Below are 18,562 nucleotides of genomic sequence, written 5' to 3' on the forward strand. Positions count from 1 at the left end.
TCAGTGTTGTAATCACCCATCACTAATCTGCACTCTTTCTCCTGACAGAAGTAGTGTATCATCTCCCCCTTCAGCACAATATAGATACCAGGATTATGAGATATCAAATGCTACAGTTGAAGAGCTCAAGTGTCAATAGCATATTTTACAGATTCCTTGAGAAGCTTGAGCAGAATATAGTTATTTACATTCTCACTGAAGTCATCCAGGAAGTGCTTATTCTAGGACTCTCAGACTTTTGCTGTATCTGATTGAATAAATTAATCCTATTTAGTCCTTTGGTTTACTTCACACAGATCTAGTATCTTTACATTTAATTGCTTTAATTTTCTCTACTTCAATACTGTAGAAGAATCATGCCTTAAAAATGTCCTGGGGTTGTTGTTTTGTCTTTGTTTTTTGTTTTTTCTTTTAATAAGTAGAAAGAAGACATCTCTGTTAATGAATGGGAAAGGTACAGTTTTTAACGATGTTAACTACTCCCATTTTCAACAATGTTAACTACTCCCATTCATAGCAATATTTAAAGAGCCTGGGTTTGGTCACATTGTCTGCTATTTTGATCTCTCTGTCGTGTTTAGAGTAGGACCTTTTACTCACTTTGGCTCACTTTTCACTTCTCAAGAAAAGCAAGATAAATTAATGACATGATACTGTGATGGCCTATTTTGAAAAGAAAAGTTCACTTCATCATAGCTTTCTGATGAGCACTGTATCTGAATTTCATATTAATTGGTCTTACTGCCTGTTGGGTTTTGTCGAATTCAGTGATGTGGCATGCTCTTGATTTAGATGGAGGCTTGTTTTTTTTGTTTTCTTTTGGACAATCTTCAGGACTACTGGTAGTATCAAAAAAGTAAAGGTACCATAATTAGAGTTTGAAAATAAGCAAGGGCACTTTTGGAGAATATTACAATATGTTGTTTGACCACTTAATCAAATTCTGTCTGAGCACTTGAACGGTGTTGGTGACTCTTTGCAAGTAACTCAGGTCTGGACACCTGTAGAGTTTCTATTTGTTCCTTAGTACATGTTTTTACATAGCATTATGTCTTATAAAAATGCCTGTTCAAAAAGTGTAACTTTGGGGAAGTGATGCTGCTTCTTCATCTATGACTCTGAGACACACTTGTGAGACTTCCTAGCCAAGCATGCACCCATCTAGATACAGGTGAGAGGGCTTTTTCATAGAATCATAGAATAGTTAGGGTTGGAAAGGACCTTAAGGTCATTCAAGTTCCAACCCCCCTGCCATGGGCAGGGACACCTCACCCTAAACCATGTCACCCAAGGCTCCGTCCAGCCTGGCCTTGAACACCGCCACGGATGGAGCATTCACAAGTTCCTTGAGCAGCCCATTCCAGTGCCTCACCACCCTCACAGTAAAGAACTTCCTTATATCCAATCTAAACTCCCCCTGTTTAAGTTTTAACCCATTACCTCTTGTCCTATCACTACAGTCCCTAATGAAGAGTCTCTCCCCAGCATCCCTATAGGCCCCCTTCAGATACTGGAAGGCTGCTATGAGGTCTCCAGGCAGCCTTCTCTTCTCCAGGCTGAACAGCCCCAACTTTCTCAGCCTGTCTTCATATGGGAGGTGCTCCAGTCCCCTGATCATCCTCGTGGCCCTCGTCTGGACTTGTTCCAACAGTTCCATGTCCTTTTTATGTTGAGGACACCAGAACTGTACACAATACTCCAAGTGAGGTCTCATGAGAGCAGAGTAGAGGGGCAGGATCACCTCCTTCTCCTTTGTTCGACCTGCTGATCATGCTCCTTTTGATGCAGCCCAGGATATGGTAGGCTTTATCACTGCATGTGTGTGGCTAGTGTTTGATTACTCACAGAACTGAACTATGCCTTCAGTTGCTCCCTGTGCTTCTTTGTATTTCAAGTAGGTGAAAGAAGGAAAGATAGTTCAAATACTTATGGGAGCTGGGATGGCTGAGGAGCTACTGATCAGCTGAATAATTCCACCTTGTGATGTTTGCCCCTGGGTTAAACATGTGCAAATGCTACATCTTCAGGAAAACTGTGATCTGAGAATCTTCATGTATTTTCAATTTCAAGGATAACTTAAGTTATTTTCAGTTATAGAGGAAATTCATGATCATATTAGTGAGGAGAGATTATAGAAATCTTTACTACTTTTTTTTTTTTTTAAGTTATTTGGACTTGTGCTTTAATTTAAGCATGTTCCGAAGTGCTTCTTTGGCCTGGCACGAAGGCTTCTCTATGGGTGATGAAGTTCTTTATGTTCTGTAAGTGTAGTAGCAAAATGTTCAGTTTTAGTATTAGTTATAGAAAGTATATGGAAAAAGGAAGAAACCATGTAGATACGGAACATCACATTTGCTTCTTACCCTGTGGAAGTGTTAGGGAATGCATGTGCAAGAATCAATTAAGTCTAGTATTTTAACAAATTATAAAAGATCTGTGATATGAGTTCTGTAATTACAGATTCTTGCGTTTGTGTGACAGTGCTAAATACCTCACAACTTTAGGTCAAGAAAAAAATGAGGGTTAAATGGCACTCTCACAGCATCAGCATCCTTGGCTGTTCTAGAGGGCCCTATGTGCAGAGGACTGCAATGCGCCCGCTTACTGGGATTGTTTGGCAGGACTCAGGAGCTTCCTGAGCTTGTTTTACCAGATCATCGGAAATCTGCCCTGCATCTAGCTCTACTAGAGCCATTTAGGTTGGGGAAGGTGCCAAGAGCCAGCCAGAGAGCTCTGAAATCTGTCTGTCTAACTTAAAGGGAAAAGTTCATGTAATTTCAGCCAAACCTATGAAGTTAACATCCTTAAGTTTATGTTTTAAAGGAGTTGGAAAAAAAATCTGCACAGAGGTTTAATGTATGTGTATTATCAGTGTCAGCTGAGTTGCACTAACGCTTCTGAGAAAAGATAAATGCAGGCTTTGCTTGTTAGGTGACACTTGTTAAAGGAATGTCAAGATTCCGTAAAGATTTTCATATAATTAGGATTTACCAGCATGTTTAGAGGTACTCTTAGTTCATTAGGTAATTGATGAAAGAAATTGCAGTGTTTCAGCAGAAAGCATATTGTAATTGCAGCAGTCCATTTATTTTTTCAGTCCATTTACTGATGAATTTGCAGTTCTCAGTTTAGGTGAAGTAATAATAAACAGAGGATGGAGTTTATCTCCATGCAGAATGTTGTAATGCAGTAATAATAGCAGGCATATTTGTTGTCCTCGGCTTGGCTTCTATTTTCTTATTAATGGCATTAAAGTCATCAGTCTGCAGTTAATCATTTAGAAACAACAGAAGTGTAGCACCTTGTTTGGTTTAATTTCAGTTTATCGGATTTTAAATTCACACTGTTGTTGTTTTGGGTTTGTTTATACCTGCCATGGTTATGATCCTGATTTTTCATTGCAAGATTCAATTATTAAATGTTCCCTGTAAGTTCTGTCAGAGCTTTTGAAGGCGCTATGTCAAAAGGGAAACATAGCTGCTTTGAACCTGTGTACAATTTCCGTGAACCTTTATCTTACAGTGAGTATTTACAACAGTATTTTTAGCTGCCAGCAACACTGCTGGAAAGAAAACAATGTGCCTAAGTCATTCTCAAATCATCTGAAGTGATGGTTGGCTTTGATGGGCTAGAGCAACCCAGCATGCACTTTCTCAGAACCTGCTCTTTAGATGTGCTGTATGGTATGGGGTTTGCATTTTACGGTGCTGGGAGAATTTTAAGTAGTAAAAATCTTGCATACTTTGAAGCAGCACTTGCTTAACCTGTGCTGCTGAACTCAGTGTGTTGGCAGAGCAGAACTAGCTACAACTTTGAGGAAGAAGTGGATAGAATGCATTCCTTATTTGCTTTAAAATAATACTCTGATGCATGAAGTAGTTAGCTGGTATCATTAGGTCATGCTCAAGCAATGTTATTCAGATCTTACACTAAGTTGGTTTTGCCGTTTTTTCTCTTCTGTTCTTCAGTTTGTAAGACTTGCATCGTTCAACACTTTGAAGACAGCAATGACTGCCCCAGGTGTGGCAACCAAGTGCATGAGACTAATCCACTAGAAATGTTAAGGTAAGATGACATTGCACAGCATTTGCTGAAATGGAAGAACAAAAAATAAAAAATAATCTTAATATTTTTATCCTGAAAGGAAATAAATTTTTTTTTGCTTCTTTGTATAATACATATATCAACTGTTCTTGGCCATAGATACTACCAATTTCTTATCTCCTGGTAAAAGGTAAATTAACTTTTCAGATATAATAAAAGGAGGAAAGATAATGGAGTAATGCAGAAAGACTGGGTGTATTGTGCAAGTTTAATTTTATTATTTAATTATTTAATGCCTCAAACAAATAAACCAGATGCCTTTTATTCTTTACATGAAATTAAGTTCTAGAATTTCTTTTTTCAAACAATTTAGGGCATTCCAAACTGTGCAGCTTTTTTTTAATTCATAGAGCAATATAGAAAATGAATCATGCAAATAACTGAATGCTTTCCAGTGTGTAGACCTACCAATCTGAATTGAAATCTGCTGTCAGATTAATGAAAAGACACTCATGAAAGAAAATTCTGACACCAAAAGTACCTTTTCTTGAGAGTTTGCATTTTTTATGTCACAATAACACATTGCTTTTTTTAAACAATTATTTTTCTTGAAATTCTAGATTCTCTTTTCACCATGTTATATTGAAACAAACTGTACTTTTTTATATTGAAACAAACTTTGCCATGTTATATTGAAACTGTATTTGCTACAAGTATAGTACAGAGAAACTGAGAAATGTCATCGTAAGTGGAAGAAATAGATATTTTCCTACAATGATGAAGCCCCTCCCTGCCCTCGCTCCCAGCAGTCCCTCCCCCGATTTTATTAGTTTGTAATACTGTTGGGAACTTAGGAAGAAATATCCTTACATCAATGTTGCAATAAATATTTACATATTGTGTTTGTTACAATTTATCATATTTTGCTTTTTGACTGATACATGTGTGCATGGCAATTCCCGTACTTCAGTTATGTACCGAGAGGGTAGGTGAGAGAGATTAAATACAACAGCTTTAAAGGGTGTTATTAGCTTAAGTCTTTACCATCTGAATATTTTTTAGAAGGGTAGGGCTAAAAGGGTTTATGTAGATGTTTACCTTAAGTACTATTCTGATCTGTCAGTGTCTGGGCTGCTGGGTCAGTTGTAATAGAAGATTCTATGTAGAGTGCATAAGGCTGAAAATAAAAGCATTTTAGAAATATTTCTTTTATTCTGATAGGACCATTTCATAGAATCTAAAAAAATAAATTTTCTGAAGCCTCTAGTAGATGTTTACTAAATTAATACTATGCTCTAAGCAGGAAATGATAGGAGGGTGAGAAAAGTTGAGACCACAAGACAGAAATGTGGGAAGAGCTATTTTCTCTGCAATTATTTCCTGAAACTCCTTTTAGAGTCACCGTGTTTATTTGCCAGCAAACTGCATATAGCAAGGAGTTTGGTTGTATTTTATGAAACAGTTTTCAACATTTGCTAAACTAATAATCAGAAAAGCACATGAACAGTGTAATGGAATTATCTTTTTTGGATGTTGCCTGCCTAACTTAATACGTCTTACACTCTGACTGTAGAGGCCAGCCCCATCATTGCTCAAGAATGCAGTCATTTTCTGAGAAATGGTGTTGAACACTCTAGATAGTATTTTTAACTGAAATCTTTCAGATAAACTATATAAACCACTTTATAAACTCAGTTCTGAATAACTTCATAACTATGTGAGGTTTTTAGATGTATCTTTCCATTGGCAGCAATTAGGAATGTTGAAACAATAAGCCAAAGTCTGAAATCCGACATTGAGCTCCAAAATAAAAATCTAGGAAGAGTGCTAAATTGTAGAATTCCCCTTCCTGATTTAGCAGAATTCTGAATCATTAGTATTCACTAGGGTCTGCAGTGGTCTGCCATGAATGCAGGCTGTTTTTTTTTCTTGGTAGCACGCTTCTTGGAAAGCAAGTTTTCTTGAGTGATAGTCTTCATTTGCCTCACTTCAGATAATTAACATTTATCAGGGAATGGCTTTGATCTTATAACTCATTCAGTATTATAGAAGGGGTGAATAAGAGAAGTTTGGAGGTTGGAAGATGTGAGCGTGCAAAGAAGCATGTCTAAAATGTTAATGTTTCGGCATTAACAGGAAGTATCATACTAAATGACTGAGACTGTGTTTGGAGTTATGTCAAGTAGTTTCATTTTGGAATGGATTTGATGCAAGTCACAGAAATACAAATCTTTTGTTTAGAGTCCTGATAGGAGTGGATAATAGGAACACTGTAAGATGCATCTAAAATTAAGATTCATTTTATAATTTCCTATTATTTTCCCCTATCCTTTGAGTTTTCCTGTACTTAAAAATCAGATAAGTGGGGTTTTTTCCTAAATTTTTAAAGTATTGATTAGTAGTATTGTTCCATAAGGATAAATAGCTCTTTTTGTTTAGTTTTGAAAGAAAATGAAGTTATTGACTATAGCACATCAAGCCAGTTCTTGCTGCTAGCATTGTTGATTTGTTAAGTATAGTGGTTTTCTTGCTATGTTAGCATTACTAGAGACTTTTGGTTTGGGGCATTGAAGACAAATTAGAAAGTGCTAAAAGGGAATTTTAAAAATAAATGTAGAAAACCCAGCATGTATTATGCCATCTTGAGGAATAGTTAGTGGGATTTTTAATTAAATTGGTGTTGTTCTCTTCTTATTTCTTTTCTCTTAATGAGTAAGTTATGAAGAGTAGAGCTTTCTTACAGTGTGAAATTAATCCCATTTCCAAGACAGGTTCCCAGTGCTCTACTGCAGGAACTTCATAGAAAGCAGTACCCTCTAGTTGCATTAGATGCTGGAGAGGGACTCTTCACTAGGGACTGTAGTGATAGGACAAGGGGTAATGGGTTAAAACTTAAACAGGGGAAGTTTAGATTGGATATAAGGAAGAAGTTTTTTACTGTAAGGGTGGTGAGGCACTGGAAGCTGTGAATGCTCCATCCCTGGTAGTGTTCAAGGCCAGGTTGGACAGAGCCTTGGGTGAGATGGTTTAGTGTGAGGTGTCCCTGCCTATGGCAAGGGGGTGGAACTAAATGATCTTAAGGTTCTTTCCAACCCTAACTATTCTATGATTCTATGATATTGATTAGAGGTGCTAGAAGAGGTAACATACCGTTTGGAAAGCTAGACCTATATTGTTCTCTATCAGAAACTGAGTGCACAGACATCCCATGGTTTTGGTACCCTTACCTGTGAGAAATTACTGTCTATGCTTCTTCGTTTTAGGGGAGGCCTGTTTCACTTGCCAAAGATTTTTTTTTTATTTTTATTTTTATTTTTGGGGGTACTTATAAGAAGAAGCAATTAGAAATGCATTGTGTTTGTAGCTTAAACATTAATATTCTTATGGTATGACTGTCTTTATGAACTAACAGATAACACAGGAAGCTACTCTCAGAACAAGGTAACTGGGTAATAGGTCTGATTGTAAACTTTCAATTACAAAAGCAAATTCTGTAAAGAAGGAGAACCTGTACTGCTTGTATATTTGGTATAAGAAGAGAACTCTTGTCTACTAAAATGGCTTTTAGGCATTCCTCAACAATAAAATCATTCAGTCTTCCTATTTTGCCACTGCCAGTGAACAAAAGCTAGAGAACAGTCATATGTTTTTTAACAGGCAAATAGTGTATTATTAATAACATGTACACATACATATCTGTATATGTGCAAGCGTGTGCATAGATATCTCATTGCTGAGATTAAAAATTAAGGGAATCAAAGATATAACAAAGTCAATTATTGTATTGTAGCTTCTGACTGTGTATCAAAATAACTTAATTTCTCTGGCCATATTGCTTAGTACTTGGTTTTGTCCTGGGTTTTTGTTTAGGCTGTGGACAGTGGGAGGTACTGTTCACAAGAGAAGATGAAGAGGGCAGAGGAGAGAAATGAAAAAGAGTAAGACAGAGGAAACCAGATGATAAGTGAGACAAGGAAAGGAAGTGGAACTAGAAAGCGGATGATAAATTAAAAGGATAGGAGAGTAGGTAAAATTCAGAGAAAAAGGAAGCAAAATATTTTAGCCTCAGCAACAAAGGAAAATGCACCATGTCCTCTGGAAGGGACTGTAATAGCTGTTTTTGGCACTAATATCAGGGTAACAGAGGACATGCCTGTGCTGCGTTCTGTCATCTGGTAGACAAGTTCATGGCAGATTTAAATAGTTTAAATGAATTATGTTGGGCACTGAGAGCTGTCTAGCCAGAGCAGCATGGATGCTCTGTGGTCCCCTTTCTCCTGCCAAGACTGGTTTGTCTGTGTTGTAATGAGTAGTCAATAGTCTGTTCAGTTTTTCATAACAGCCTTATTACCAAAGCACTTGAACGCTTAATATGATCTTGGAGTTTACAGTTTTCATGCTTATTACTCATAATCTGGACCTTAAAATTACATACTTTTTTTCAAGTTTGTTCCTTTTAGTAACACAATTGTTTGCATGTAACAAAAATTAAAATAATGAAAACTTTAGAGTATAATGTTTTTGGGGGGGGTTGTTTTTTTTTGTCTTTATACATTAAAAAATAAATTCCTTGGTTAATTCTAAAAGAAATCCATTCAGGAGGTGGTTGAGATAGGTGGTTGAGATGTTGTCTCTCAAGCTAAAATCAGCTGATTTTTTGAGGATACATTTTTAAGAGAAATATGCAGTTCATTATTCAGAAGTTTCTGTTATTTAATGGCTGAAAATATATAAAATGCTGGTTTCTACTTAATGTGAAATGTATTTTTTCCCTTTGAAAGGCTCGATAACACCTTAGAGGAAATTATATTTAAGCTGGTGCCTGGACTTCGGGAACGTAAGTTTTTCATTTGGTTTTGGGCTACCTGTTTGGGTTGATGGAGGGCATATGGTCAATTCTCGTGATATACCTGTAGTATTGGTTTAAAAATTCACATGACTGTTCTTTGATGTTAACTAGAGGAACTGCAGCGGGAGATCGAATTTTGGAAGAAAAATAAACCTCAAGAAAATGGACAAGGTGATGATTTTTTTTTATTTTTTCTCTCTCATCTGTGTGTTAAGTAACATTGATGATTACGCCCTTTTTCTTTAAACAGTTACACATGTACATTGTTTTTACAAAAGATACTACAGAAACTTGTAACAAATCTGCATAAACGTAGGCTGGGCCTTCATGTACTGCTGCTTATCTATTAACCACTTGTTTTACAAACATTACCTGTTCTACCATAATTTTAATTGCATCTCCCTAAGCTCTCACTTTCCACACTCACGAGATTTTACATTTGAATTCTTACTTTTCTTAATACAGCAAGATGCAGAACTACTTGAGTTTTTTACAGATTATTTTGTTACTGACTTTGACCAGCTGTTAAGTAGGAGGTTGTCAAGAATTAGTTATGACAAGTAGTAAAACAGCTTTCCACACATGCTAAACAATTGTTTTATATAGATTCCAAAATGTTTGGGTTTTTTTCTAATGTCTTCTTTTCTTTTTCCTTTTTATTTTTTTTTTTTTTGGTAGTTCACCTATGCACTTTTGGAGCTGATTATCGAGGTGCTAAGTGAGGACTACACTCAACTGGTTTTATGTCTGTTTAATTTGACATTAGGATTTTGAAACCATAGTCTGTTTGGTTCAGACATTTTAAAGAACTTTTGAAAGTCTCTGCTAAGCTATAGCTATTTTTAGTAAAGGATCACTGTCAAGTAAATGTCTTGCAATACTCTTCTGCATTCAATTGTTTATAATATCTTCTTTTCAACTTAATAACTTTTAATTTTCTTTCTCACTAATTCTGTTGATTTGCATTTGGCATCCATTATAAGGGACAAGGTTCTTTTCTCTGTTATTAAATGAAGAACTGCAGCACAATTCATATGATATTTTTTTTAGTATACTGCAACATACCGTATAGTGTATACCTATTCTTTTTTTAAAATACTTACAAATATTTTTATGAAATATAGACATTTTTTGACTGTTCAGAAAAGTATTTCTGCTGTATATATATATAAAAAAATATATAATTTTCAAATCTGTAGAATGTGACCTCTTTATTCTTCTTGTCCTTACCCTTCTCTCGTAACTCAATGGCAAACCTAATGGCAATCAGTTACTCAGTGTAATGTGTGACTGGATTCTTTGGTGAATCAGAAGGCTGGTCTAACTCTCAAAATGTACTTTTAAGTAGCTACAGATGTATCCAGCTCTGTTAGTGACTGTATCCTTGGGCTATGGAAATTTGACTCTGCAAACCATTCAAAAGTCATGAGACAAATTATGAGCATTTAAACTATTTTCTGCCATAAAAAAAGCATTTAGAATCTTGCTTGAGAATAATTTCAGTAAGATGGGACTGTTTCAGTTATCAATACCATGCCCTGCAGTCATATAGTCAGTTCAAAAGAATCCGCAGGTCACGACACAGTTCCCAACCTTAGCATCCAGGATCTGTAAAAAAATTGCAGGGCATAAAATTTTCACATCTCAAAAGAAAAAAACCCTCAGACAACAGCATATCTCAGGCATTGGTGACTCCACTAGGAGATTGGTTACCAGAGAGAATTGATGGGTGATGACAGGAAACATACTGTGATTCAGAGAAGAAAAATCTGTATTGGGCCACTCCAGTCTGAACTGGAAAAGGAAGAGGGCAAACAGCTTTACATTGAGTCACTCTCTGGCAATCAGTTTTCTATTAAATTTCAAGGAAAAGAACAGGAAATAGACAATTTCCAAGATTTGCAAGAAAGGTGAGATTAAAAAATGAGACACCAGTTTACTCCTTACAGAAAGGGGGGGGGGGGGGGAGGGTGGGTGTTTGTTTTGTTCTGCCTTCTGTTCTTGGCTTGATGTTTTTGACTTGGAAATCACCAAGTCCATTTTGGTGAGATCCAAACTTCTCATTTTCTTGGTTTTTTTTTGTTTTTGTTTTCTTTTAAATCATATTGAATTCTAATAACATGCCTCTAAAAGACCATCACATTAATTCCTTGAGGCTGCCTGTACAAACATCATTAATTCTAGTATCTACAGGGATTTTTTTAGTAAATAGGCTGGTGCCATTTACTTGGAGGAGCATTTGAATTTCTGTTAGAATACTTTGAAAAATGAGATTTTTTTTGTGGAATCTTTGTCTGGAATGATTTTGTAGTTGGGTATTTGCTAGTTTCCCTCGTTTTCTGTTTTCTCTACAGCTTTCTGTAGTTGCTTTGCCTTTCAAGACATTTTAAAGTGCGTAACTAAATCTTCCTCTGTTACTCAGCAGCGATAACTGTTTAAAGTTGTGGGTGTGTTTGCATTGCTGAAGGATCTGTGAATCATAGACAGACTCCCAAGACAAATGCTTGTGGCAGGTAGACTGTGCCTGCTTGATTAAAAGAGTTTCTTTTTTCACAAAAAGAAAAAAATAATATATCTATAGTTTGATACTGTAAATTCTATTCATAACAAGGTGATAGGAACAAAATATATGTATGATACATATTCAGCTAACTCTGTCAATAGCTAGTAGGGACATGTGGACAAATCTTTTCCAATTATAAAATACTCCAAAATTGTATGCAAGGAAAGAAATAACCGTAGCTTAAATCTCATCTTGAATATGTAAACTGAACAAAATGAACTAATCACTGTGTCTAGGAACTTAGGCATGGCTTGGTACTTGTTAAAGTTTTAATTCTCTCTTCTCATTCTAACTCTACTAAATAACTTTAGAAGTTTGTGGTAAATGTAAAAAAAAAAAAACAGAATCTGATCTGGAAGGTTTTCAGGAAATGCAAAAGTAGCTTATTCAAGTTACTTGTGATAATATTTTATTCTGACAGAGAGCAGCCTCTGTATTAAATCAAGATAAATAAGTTGGGGATACAGAAAACCACAAATGTATTTAATAGGGTTATTGTATACTGTATTCCAAATCTGTAAAAATTACTCCATTTTATGGCTCATTTTATGGTTATTACTTACATACATTGCAGCCTTATCTAGCTGTACGAGCTAGTCTCAGCATTCAAGTGTTTAACTGTGCTACACCTTTGAAAACTGTAGGAGATTGCATTTTGCTAAAGAGTTAGATTTCTAAACCAGGAATCAATAGAGCACGTAACAGCATCAGTGAAGAGATAACATGGTGTATATATATGTGATTATATAGGCTACGTGTGCCCTGCTGAAAAACATGGAGACCATTCCTCTTATTTTTGTTTATACAGGGGAATAAGTATGTGTATGGCTATTTAGTTATAAAATCCTTCTGGAGAGGGTCACTTGGAGTTCTTACAAAGACATTTCCTAGATGGGGTCAAAAGTGGATGAAATTTAAGTTTTGTCTTCTTTAGCTTACTTAACATTTCAGTCTCTGCTGGATTATTGTGACAGACAATAATGAATAAAGTAAAATAGAAAATATGAATTGATTGGCCATGTTATTTTGATATAGAAGTGTCGGGATTAGTTATTCCACTATGTATTTAAAAGCATTATTTTTTGGCAGTGAACTGCTTCGCCATAGAGTAGGTTGAATGATCTTGATGCATGCTCAGTTGTGGGATTTTAATCACTGGACACAAACAGAAGTAGACAGCCATAATCATTAGTGGTCCATGAGCCTAATAATTTTCTGTCACACACAGAAATCTGTTGTCACATATTCTATTAATTTCAATACTAAAACTGTTTTCAGAGATCTGTGAATTGGTAGGTTTAAGAATGCACTGAATTAAAATTGTATTAAGTTAATTTGAAGAAAAAAATACACACTTGAAAATGATGTATCACTTTAAATATGTTTATTGCTACTGTGACTTTTCATTGTCTTGCACTTTAATAATATGATCTTCATATTTTACAGATGAAAGCCCAAAAGCTGATAAACCCAAAGTAGACGAGGAGTGTGATGAAAATGAAGAAGATAAAGACTACCACAGGAGTGACCCACAGATTGCTATCTGCCTTGACTGTTTACGAAACAATGGGCAATCGGGAGATAATGTTGTCAAAGTGAGTGGTAAAGATAATCTGTGCTGTTGTTGTTGCAGAATAGCATCTTGCAGGAACCAAATAATTTTATAACCTTTCATAAGACACCTTAATGTGGTGATCTGTCTCTACCTCCTCACTTATTTAGTTCTTTTGTTTGAAGCATTTCAATGCATCTTAGAATTTTGCAAAAAATACAGTTCCATACAGAAATCTATTGGTGACCATGGATTATTTTTTCTTTTTATGAAGTATAGTTTTGTAGTCTACAGCCTTGATGGTATATAACTGCATTACACAACTGATTACAGCATACCACAGATGTACTTAAAAAGCTAGCTGTAGGGGAGCTGCCCCACACTTTCAGGACTGCTCTCTTCCCATGTCAACATGAAGCTGCTTTTCATATGTGTTGTGCACTGAATGACTGGGATCTGGATCTTTTGTGCCCTTGGACAGGTCACTTCCATCTGTAAAATGTGTAAAGTAATACCTGCTAACTGCTGTTTTAAGAATTAGGGGTATTTGGTCTCTATTCATGAAGGGAAGATTACCTAATGGTATCAAATCTAGAAGAAAGTGTTTAGAAATCCTCTTAGATTTTGATATAATATTATTAAATTACAAAGACAAGAATTATAAAAGATATTTAAAATTTGTCTAATAAAACACTACTTACATTTTCTGTGCGCTATGTTACATGTATAATTTTGAAATTTCTTAGTAAGAAAGTTTTGATTCAGCAAGAAAATATACATGTATGTTATCACCCTGTTTATGCTAAATAGTAAGAAATCTGTATCTCCATTGCCATGTAGGAGTCTCAGGTTTCCAGCTCTCCTGTTGAATCAAAACTGCTAGGCTCTCTCAGAATTGTAGCTTCCTTGTATTTCACCTAGATTATCTGAGGATGTTTTTACTTCCTTTTTCTCTCAGGGACTACTAAAGAAATTCTAAGAAATGTCACATCTGTTTGACCCCCAGTGTTACTAACACAGATTATTTAAATTCTTCCTTTTGGTGGTTTTGGTGGGGTGGTTTGTTGGAGTTTTTTTCCCTCCCTTCTGTATTTTTTGGATGAGTCAAATGAATTTGTCATCTTGTACATTTTGCTAAAAAGTAAAGAAAAATGAACCTCTCGTGCCAATATGAATTAGAGGAGAGTGCAGTAAAATTGGTTACTGGTTGAGGAAAATATCAGTTACAGCTGTTCTTGCAGTAAAACTTCTAACCCGTTTTTTCTGTTTTGTTGCTGTTGCTGTAGGGTTTAATGAAGAAATTTATCCGCTGTTCCACTCGAGTGACTGTGGGAACTATCAAAAAGTTTCTCAGCTTAAAATTAAAACTTCCAAGTTCTTATGAGGTACATTTGAAAGAATGATGCTTGTATTTTTATTTCCCTGCAAAGTATTAAGGTTTTATGAAACTTTATCATATTCAAACTTGAACATTTTGAGAAATATTTCTTTTAGCCCAATCACTAAGTACTGTTCAATATTCCAAGTTACATTTTCTGCCCTTAAATGACAAGTGATCATTTTATCGCAGTGACTGAAGTTTCTAGTTAGTGAATTCATATAGTTCTTGTAAATTCAGTTTGTTGCTCACCTGTGAAGGGACACGTACATTAGGTTTTGATATTTTTCTGCAAAAAAGAAATGCTTTCCCTTTCCATGTGGGTAATGAAAAAGTCACTTAATACAGTTTTGGGCTAGTAGCTATTGAGGTAAAGGAGAGCTCAATTAAGACATACACAAAACTACTCTGCAATTTATCTTTAGATATAAGAAACTATCCAACAATTATGAAGAAATGAGGAATAACAGCATTTGAATTTTTCTAAATGCAGATACTTTTTTGCATCTTCTCTGGAATTAATTGGGATTTGATGGAGAGAGAATCAAGCACTTTGCTGCATGAGTGATTTGATTTTGGCCAAGGCTGTTCCCTGTGGGGACGTGTTAACATGGTTGAAATTGTAATGCATGGTGGAGCTGGGAAGCGTGTGACTCCTGCCTCTGCAGGGATGCAGGAATTTAGACCTCAGCACAATTTCTTCATCTAGTTCTTTTACAGGAGGCAATGACTGTAGAAACTGCCGGCTGCCTTTAGCACAAATGGCAGCCTCCCAGCTTTGGTCAGAGGTAGGGCTGAGTTGGGTCAGGCGCACAGGTTATTGGAGAGCTACATGCAGGAGTCCGTCAGATTCATGACATGCTGATCAGCCATTTTGCTTTTATTTGGTTTTGTTAATTATATTAATTTAATCCATCTTTGGCACCTTAATGGCTATGGTGTTACATAGTATATGCTTACTTCAGCATTTTGAACTTTTTTTTTCCTCTAAAAACCAGAAAAGCATTATGGCAACAGTAATGAAAGAATTGTCAAATGTTTTCAGTGAAGGGTAAAAGTAAGATGTTATAATACAGGTCAAGCTTATTTTCCACAGTAAGATCCTTACTTTAATTTTGCCTTCAGTTAATGAAGAGTAACATTTGTATACTCAGAAGTGTATTTTCTTTGTCATTTATAGTTCTTTTTAAATAACTTTTTTATATTGCCTTTTTTTAGTGAAAACTACAGTAATTCTGTAGATCTTTAGTTATGAAAGTGTTGACATATCAAGAAGGCCTTCAAAATACAGCACAAGGCCTTCTCTACAAACAGATACTGTGTAGTATTGCTAAATACAGGGAGTGTTTATCTACTACTGATTTCCTGTGTAGTTTAGCAGACTTTCTTCTATTGACACTTAATTGAAAACTTAGAAGTGCAAATAAAATGGAATACTAGTGTACAAAATAGCATATTGTCAGTATGTTGTATTTCTTCAGAGTTGATACGGATTTTCAATGGAATTACTGTATAATGATACTCACTTAGGAGTTCATTTAGGCATTAAAATTTTGTGTCCCTGTGTCTTACTGCTTGTTCTGTTGTATTTTAAGCTGGATGTACTATGCAATGGAGAGATCATGGGGAAGGATCATACTATGGAATTCATCTATATGACAAGATGGAGACTAAGAGGCGAAAACGTAAATGGTGTTACATTATTAAATGATGTTTTGGTATATTTATTATAGAAAGTATACGTGCTTTCACAGCTTGGTCCAAAATACATTCTGTGATCCTTCAAAAAATCCTTATTTAAAAATGCATTTTGCATGTTTTCTGGATTTCTTGTGTTAAACCCTGCAAGTGAAACCCTGAAGCACATATATTGTGTGGATTCTGAAACTTAAAAATAGCAGGTATACTATACAAGGGATCAAGTTTACGTGGAAGTTATGCTCAGAGTTTTATGTCAGGTATCTGAAAACCCAAGCACTTGTTCTTTTTCTGCATTTGAATTTGGATTTAGTGACCTTTTGAGGTCAGGGAATACTAAACCCCAGTAGTTGGGGAATCTGTATCCAGCAGTTCTTTATTAAGAATCTCTTTTATTCAGTCAGTAAAGTGACACTGAAATGTTATTGGTGAAATCTAATTTTTTGTTACTATTTCTGTTAATACTCACATACAGATAACATAACACTAACGTCCAGATAACATAGCTGAATGGGTTTTCCTGTTTGGTTTTTTTTTTAAGCTTCCTAGTACTCAGAATAAAAAACATTGGGGCACAGACAGAAAAGACAGAGGACTGAGCGCGTTGTAGAGTTAACAGTTCCCAAGTTTCTTAAAGTTTTGCTTTAATCTGGAGGAGGACAGATTTTTGATAGGAATTAGGGGAGTTAATACATATAGGCAAGTATTCATTAAATCTGAAAGGAATACTGCACTGAAATTGCTGAAACCCCAATACTGTACCAATAATGGAGCTTGAAGTAGTATTTTTTTCCAATGCTGCATTGAAACCAGTGGGTGTTTGTTTGGCTTGCCCTCTTGTATTTTAGCTAGCATTGGCTGTACTATTGGGAAGCGTTGAGGCAACAACTTTAGTGATCATGGAATTCTTTCATGACATGTAATACTGCCACCTCTGCCTACAGATGGACTTTAGAGAGTTGCATGGGTTTGGAAGCAACTGTAACTATCATCTTGACAAAAAGGATGTTATTTGTGCTATTTAAATATTTAAAAATTCTCAGAACTATCATTTCTAACAGAAGTTGAATATAAAAGTTGACAACTCTTGATAAAATTTGTAAGTTGTGTTTACATACACATAGCGTAGCCAGGTATGTGTACACCTTTTCCTTTCAACATTAACTCGCTCCCCTGAAATCAAGAGATGACAGAATAAAACCTGTACAAATGACATTGTACTGGTAATAAATCCATTAACATCTGGGCTTCTATGATTTTGTTTTCCTTAACTGTGTTGGGTCTTGTTACAAAACAGAAGTTTTAATTAATTAACAATCTTTTCTTTTGGATGAAGATCAATTCCATTATCTCCATCTTTGGTACTATTCGCCATGAGCTTGCATCATGGGATGTACCTGTGGACCTTACATGAGGTGGCGTAGCAAAGGGAAAACACCCACTTATACATTAGAGAGGTCTTTCCTTTTTAAATAAGTAAATTAATTTCAAGCTTTACATTTGAAAACTTAAAAAAAGAAAAAGCATTAAATGGTGAATGTGTATGTCCAGCTGTGGACGCCTCTTATCTGATCAGAAAATCATCTCCTTCGCAGTTTCGGTGTCAGAACTGCTCATCTTCGCAAGTCTGCTCACAGGATGGCACTTTTTATCAGGTAAGAGGCACTCACGACTGTACATACTACAGTCATTAAGGTCCTGTCAGCACTTCAGTTGTAATCCAAGTTGTGGAGTTTTTATAATTCCTTACTAGAAAGTGCTAAAACTCTCTGAACAAGGCCTGAGCATTTTGTTCCTTCAGAGAAAGCTTTATTGAATGAATAAATAGAACCCATTCAGAAGGTTTAGGGATTTCTTTTACTTTACATAATGCCATTTGTCTGTTTATTAGAGAGATGTCATTCTGTAGGCTGATATCCCCATCAGCCTGGAAGGTTTATCTGCCTCTTCTATTTCATCCTTCTTACTAGTAGCATTGGGCAGCACTGACAAGGGATCAAAACTAAAGAGTGTGGGTCAAAAGAGACTATGCTGGTTTCATCTCTTTATGGCAATTCATATGTTCTTTTTAATAGAGTGAAGAAATGTTATATTTTTCTAATACTGTATTCCTTTCACGTCTTTTAAAATTAGAAATGAATAACACCTTATCTCTAGAACGTAGCAAACCAAAACCTTCAGAACTTGCAGACTGATGTTGATTTCTAAATTTCATTAATCAGTCTGGTTCATACCCATATGAAACAGTATTTCAGTTTCCTCATTGAGAATTTTGATTTGAACTAATTTCTAAAAGTTACTTTGGAAGTTCGAAATAGTATTTTTGCTTGAGCCAAAAGCTGACGTTAATGATGGAGGGTCACTTCATCATGGGAATGACCTGCTGCAGTCATGCCTACTTCAATAAATAGAATTGTCCAGCATGGAGCATTTTACTTGTATAGTTGTTCTGTAATTTTGTGTGCAAAAACACTGAGC

The 18,562-nt window shown here is 35.6% G+C and overlaps 1 protein-coding gene across 4 annotated transcripts in view; it reads left to right on the forward strand.

The window, feature by feature from the left end:
- The window catches only part of PCGF5 (polycomb group ring finger 5), a 39,037-nt gene that overhangs the window by 9,376 nt on the left and 11,099 nt on the right, over window positions 1-18,562 (forward strand). For 3 of the 4 annotated variants that reach the window (XM_062606711.1, XM_062606710.1, XM_062606709.1), the window contains 7 exons: window positions 3,969-4,065; window positions 8,826-8,881; window positions 9,005-9,064; window positions 12,903-13,051; window positions 14,295-14,393; window positions 15,982-16,071; window positions 17,680-17,739. In XM_062606711.1, coding sequence (XP_062462695.1) covers window positions 3,969-4,065; window positions 8,826-8,881; window positions 9,005-9,064; window positions 12,903-13,051; window positions 14,295-14,393; window positions 15,982-16,071; window positions 17,680-17,739 — 611 coding nt within the window. The remainder of the gene's footprint in view (window positions 1-3,968; window positions 4,066-8,825; window positions 8,882-9,004; window positions 9,065-12,902; window positions 13,052-14,294; window positions 14,394-15,981; window positions 16,072-17,679; window positions 17,740-18,562) is intronic. The other variant, XM_062606712.1, reaches the window with a different exon arrangement.

This window comes from Pezoporus occidentalis, unplaced genomic scaffold (assembly GCF_034315485.1).
Source record: "Pezoporus occidentalis ecotype Australia unplaced genomic scaffold, CSIRO_AGI_Poc_V1 ctg98, whole genome shotgun sequence".
Classification (NCBI taxonomy): Eukaryota; Metazoa; Chordata; class Aves; order Psittaciformes; family Psittacidae; genus Pezoporus; species Pezoporus occidentalis.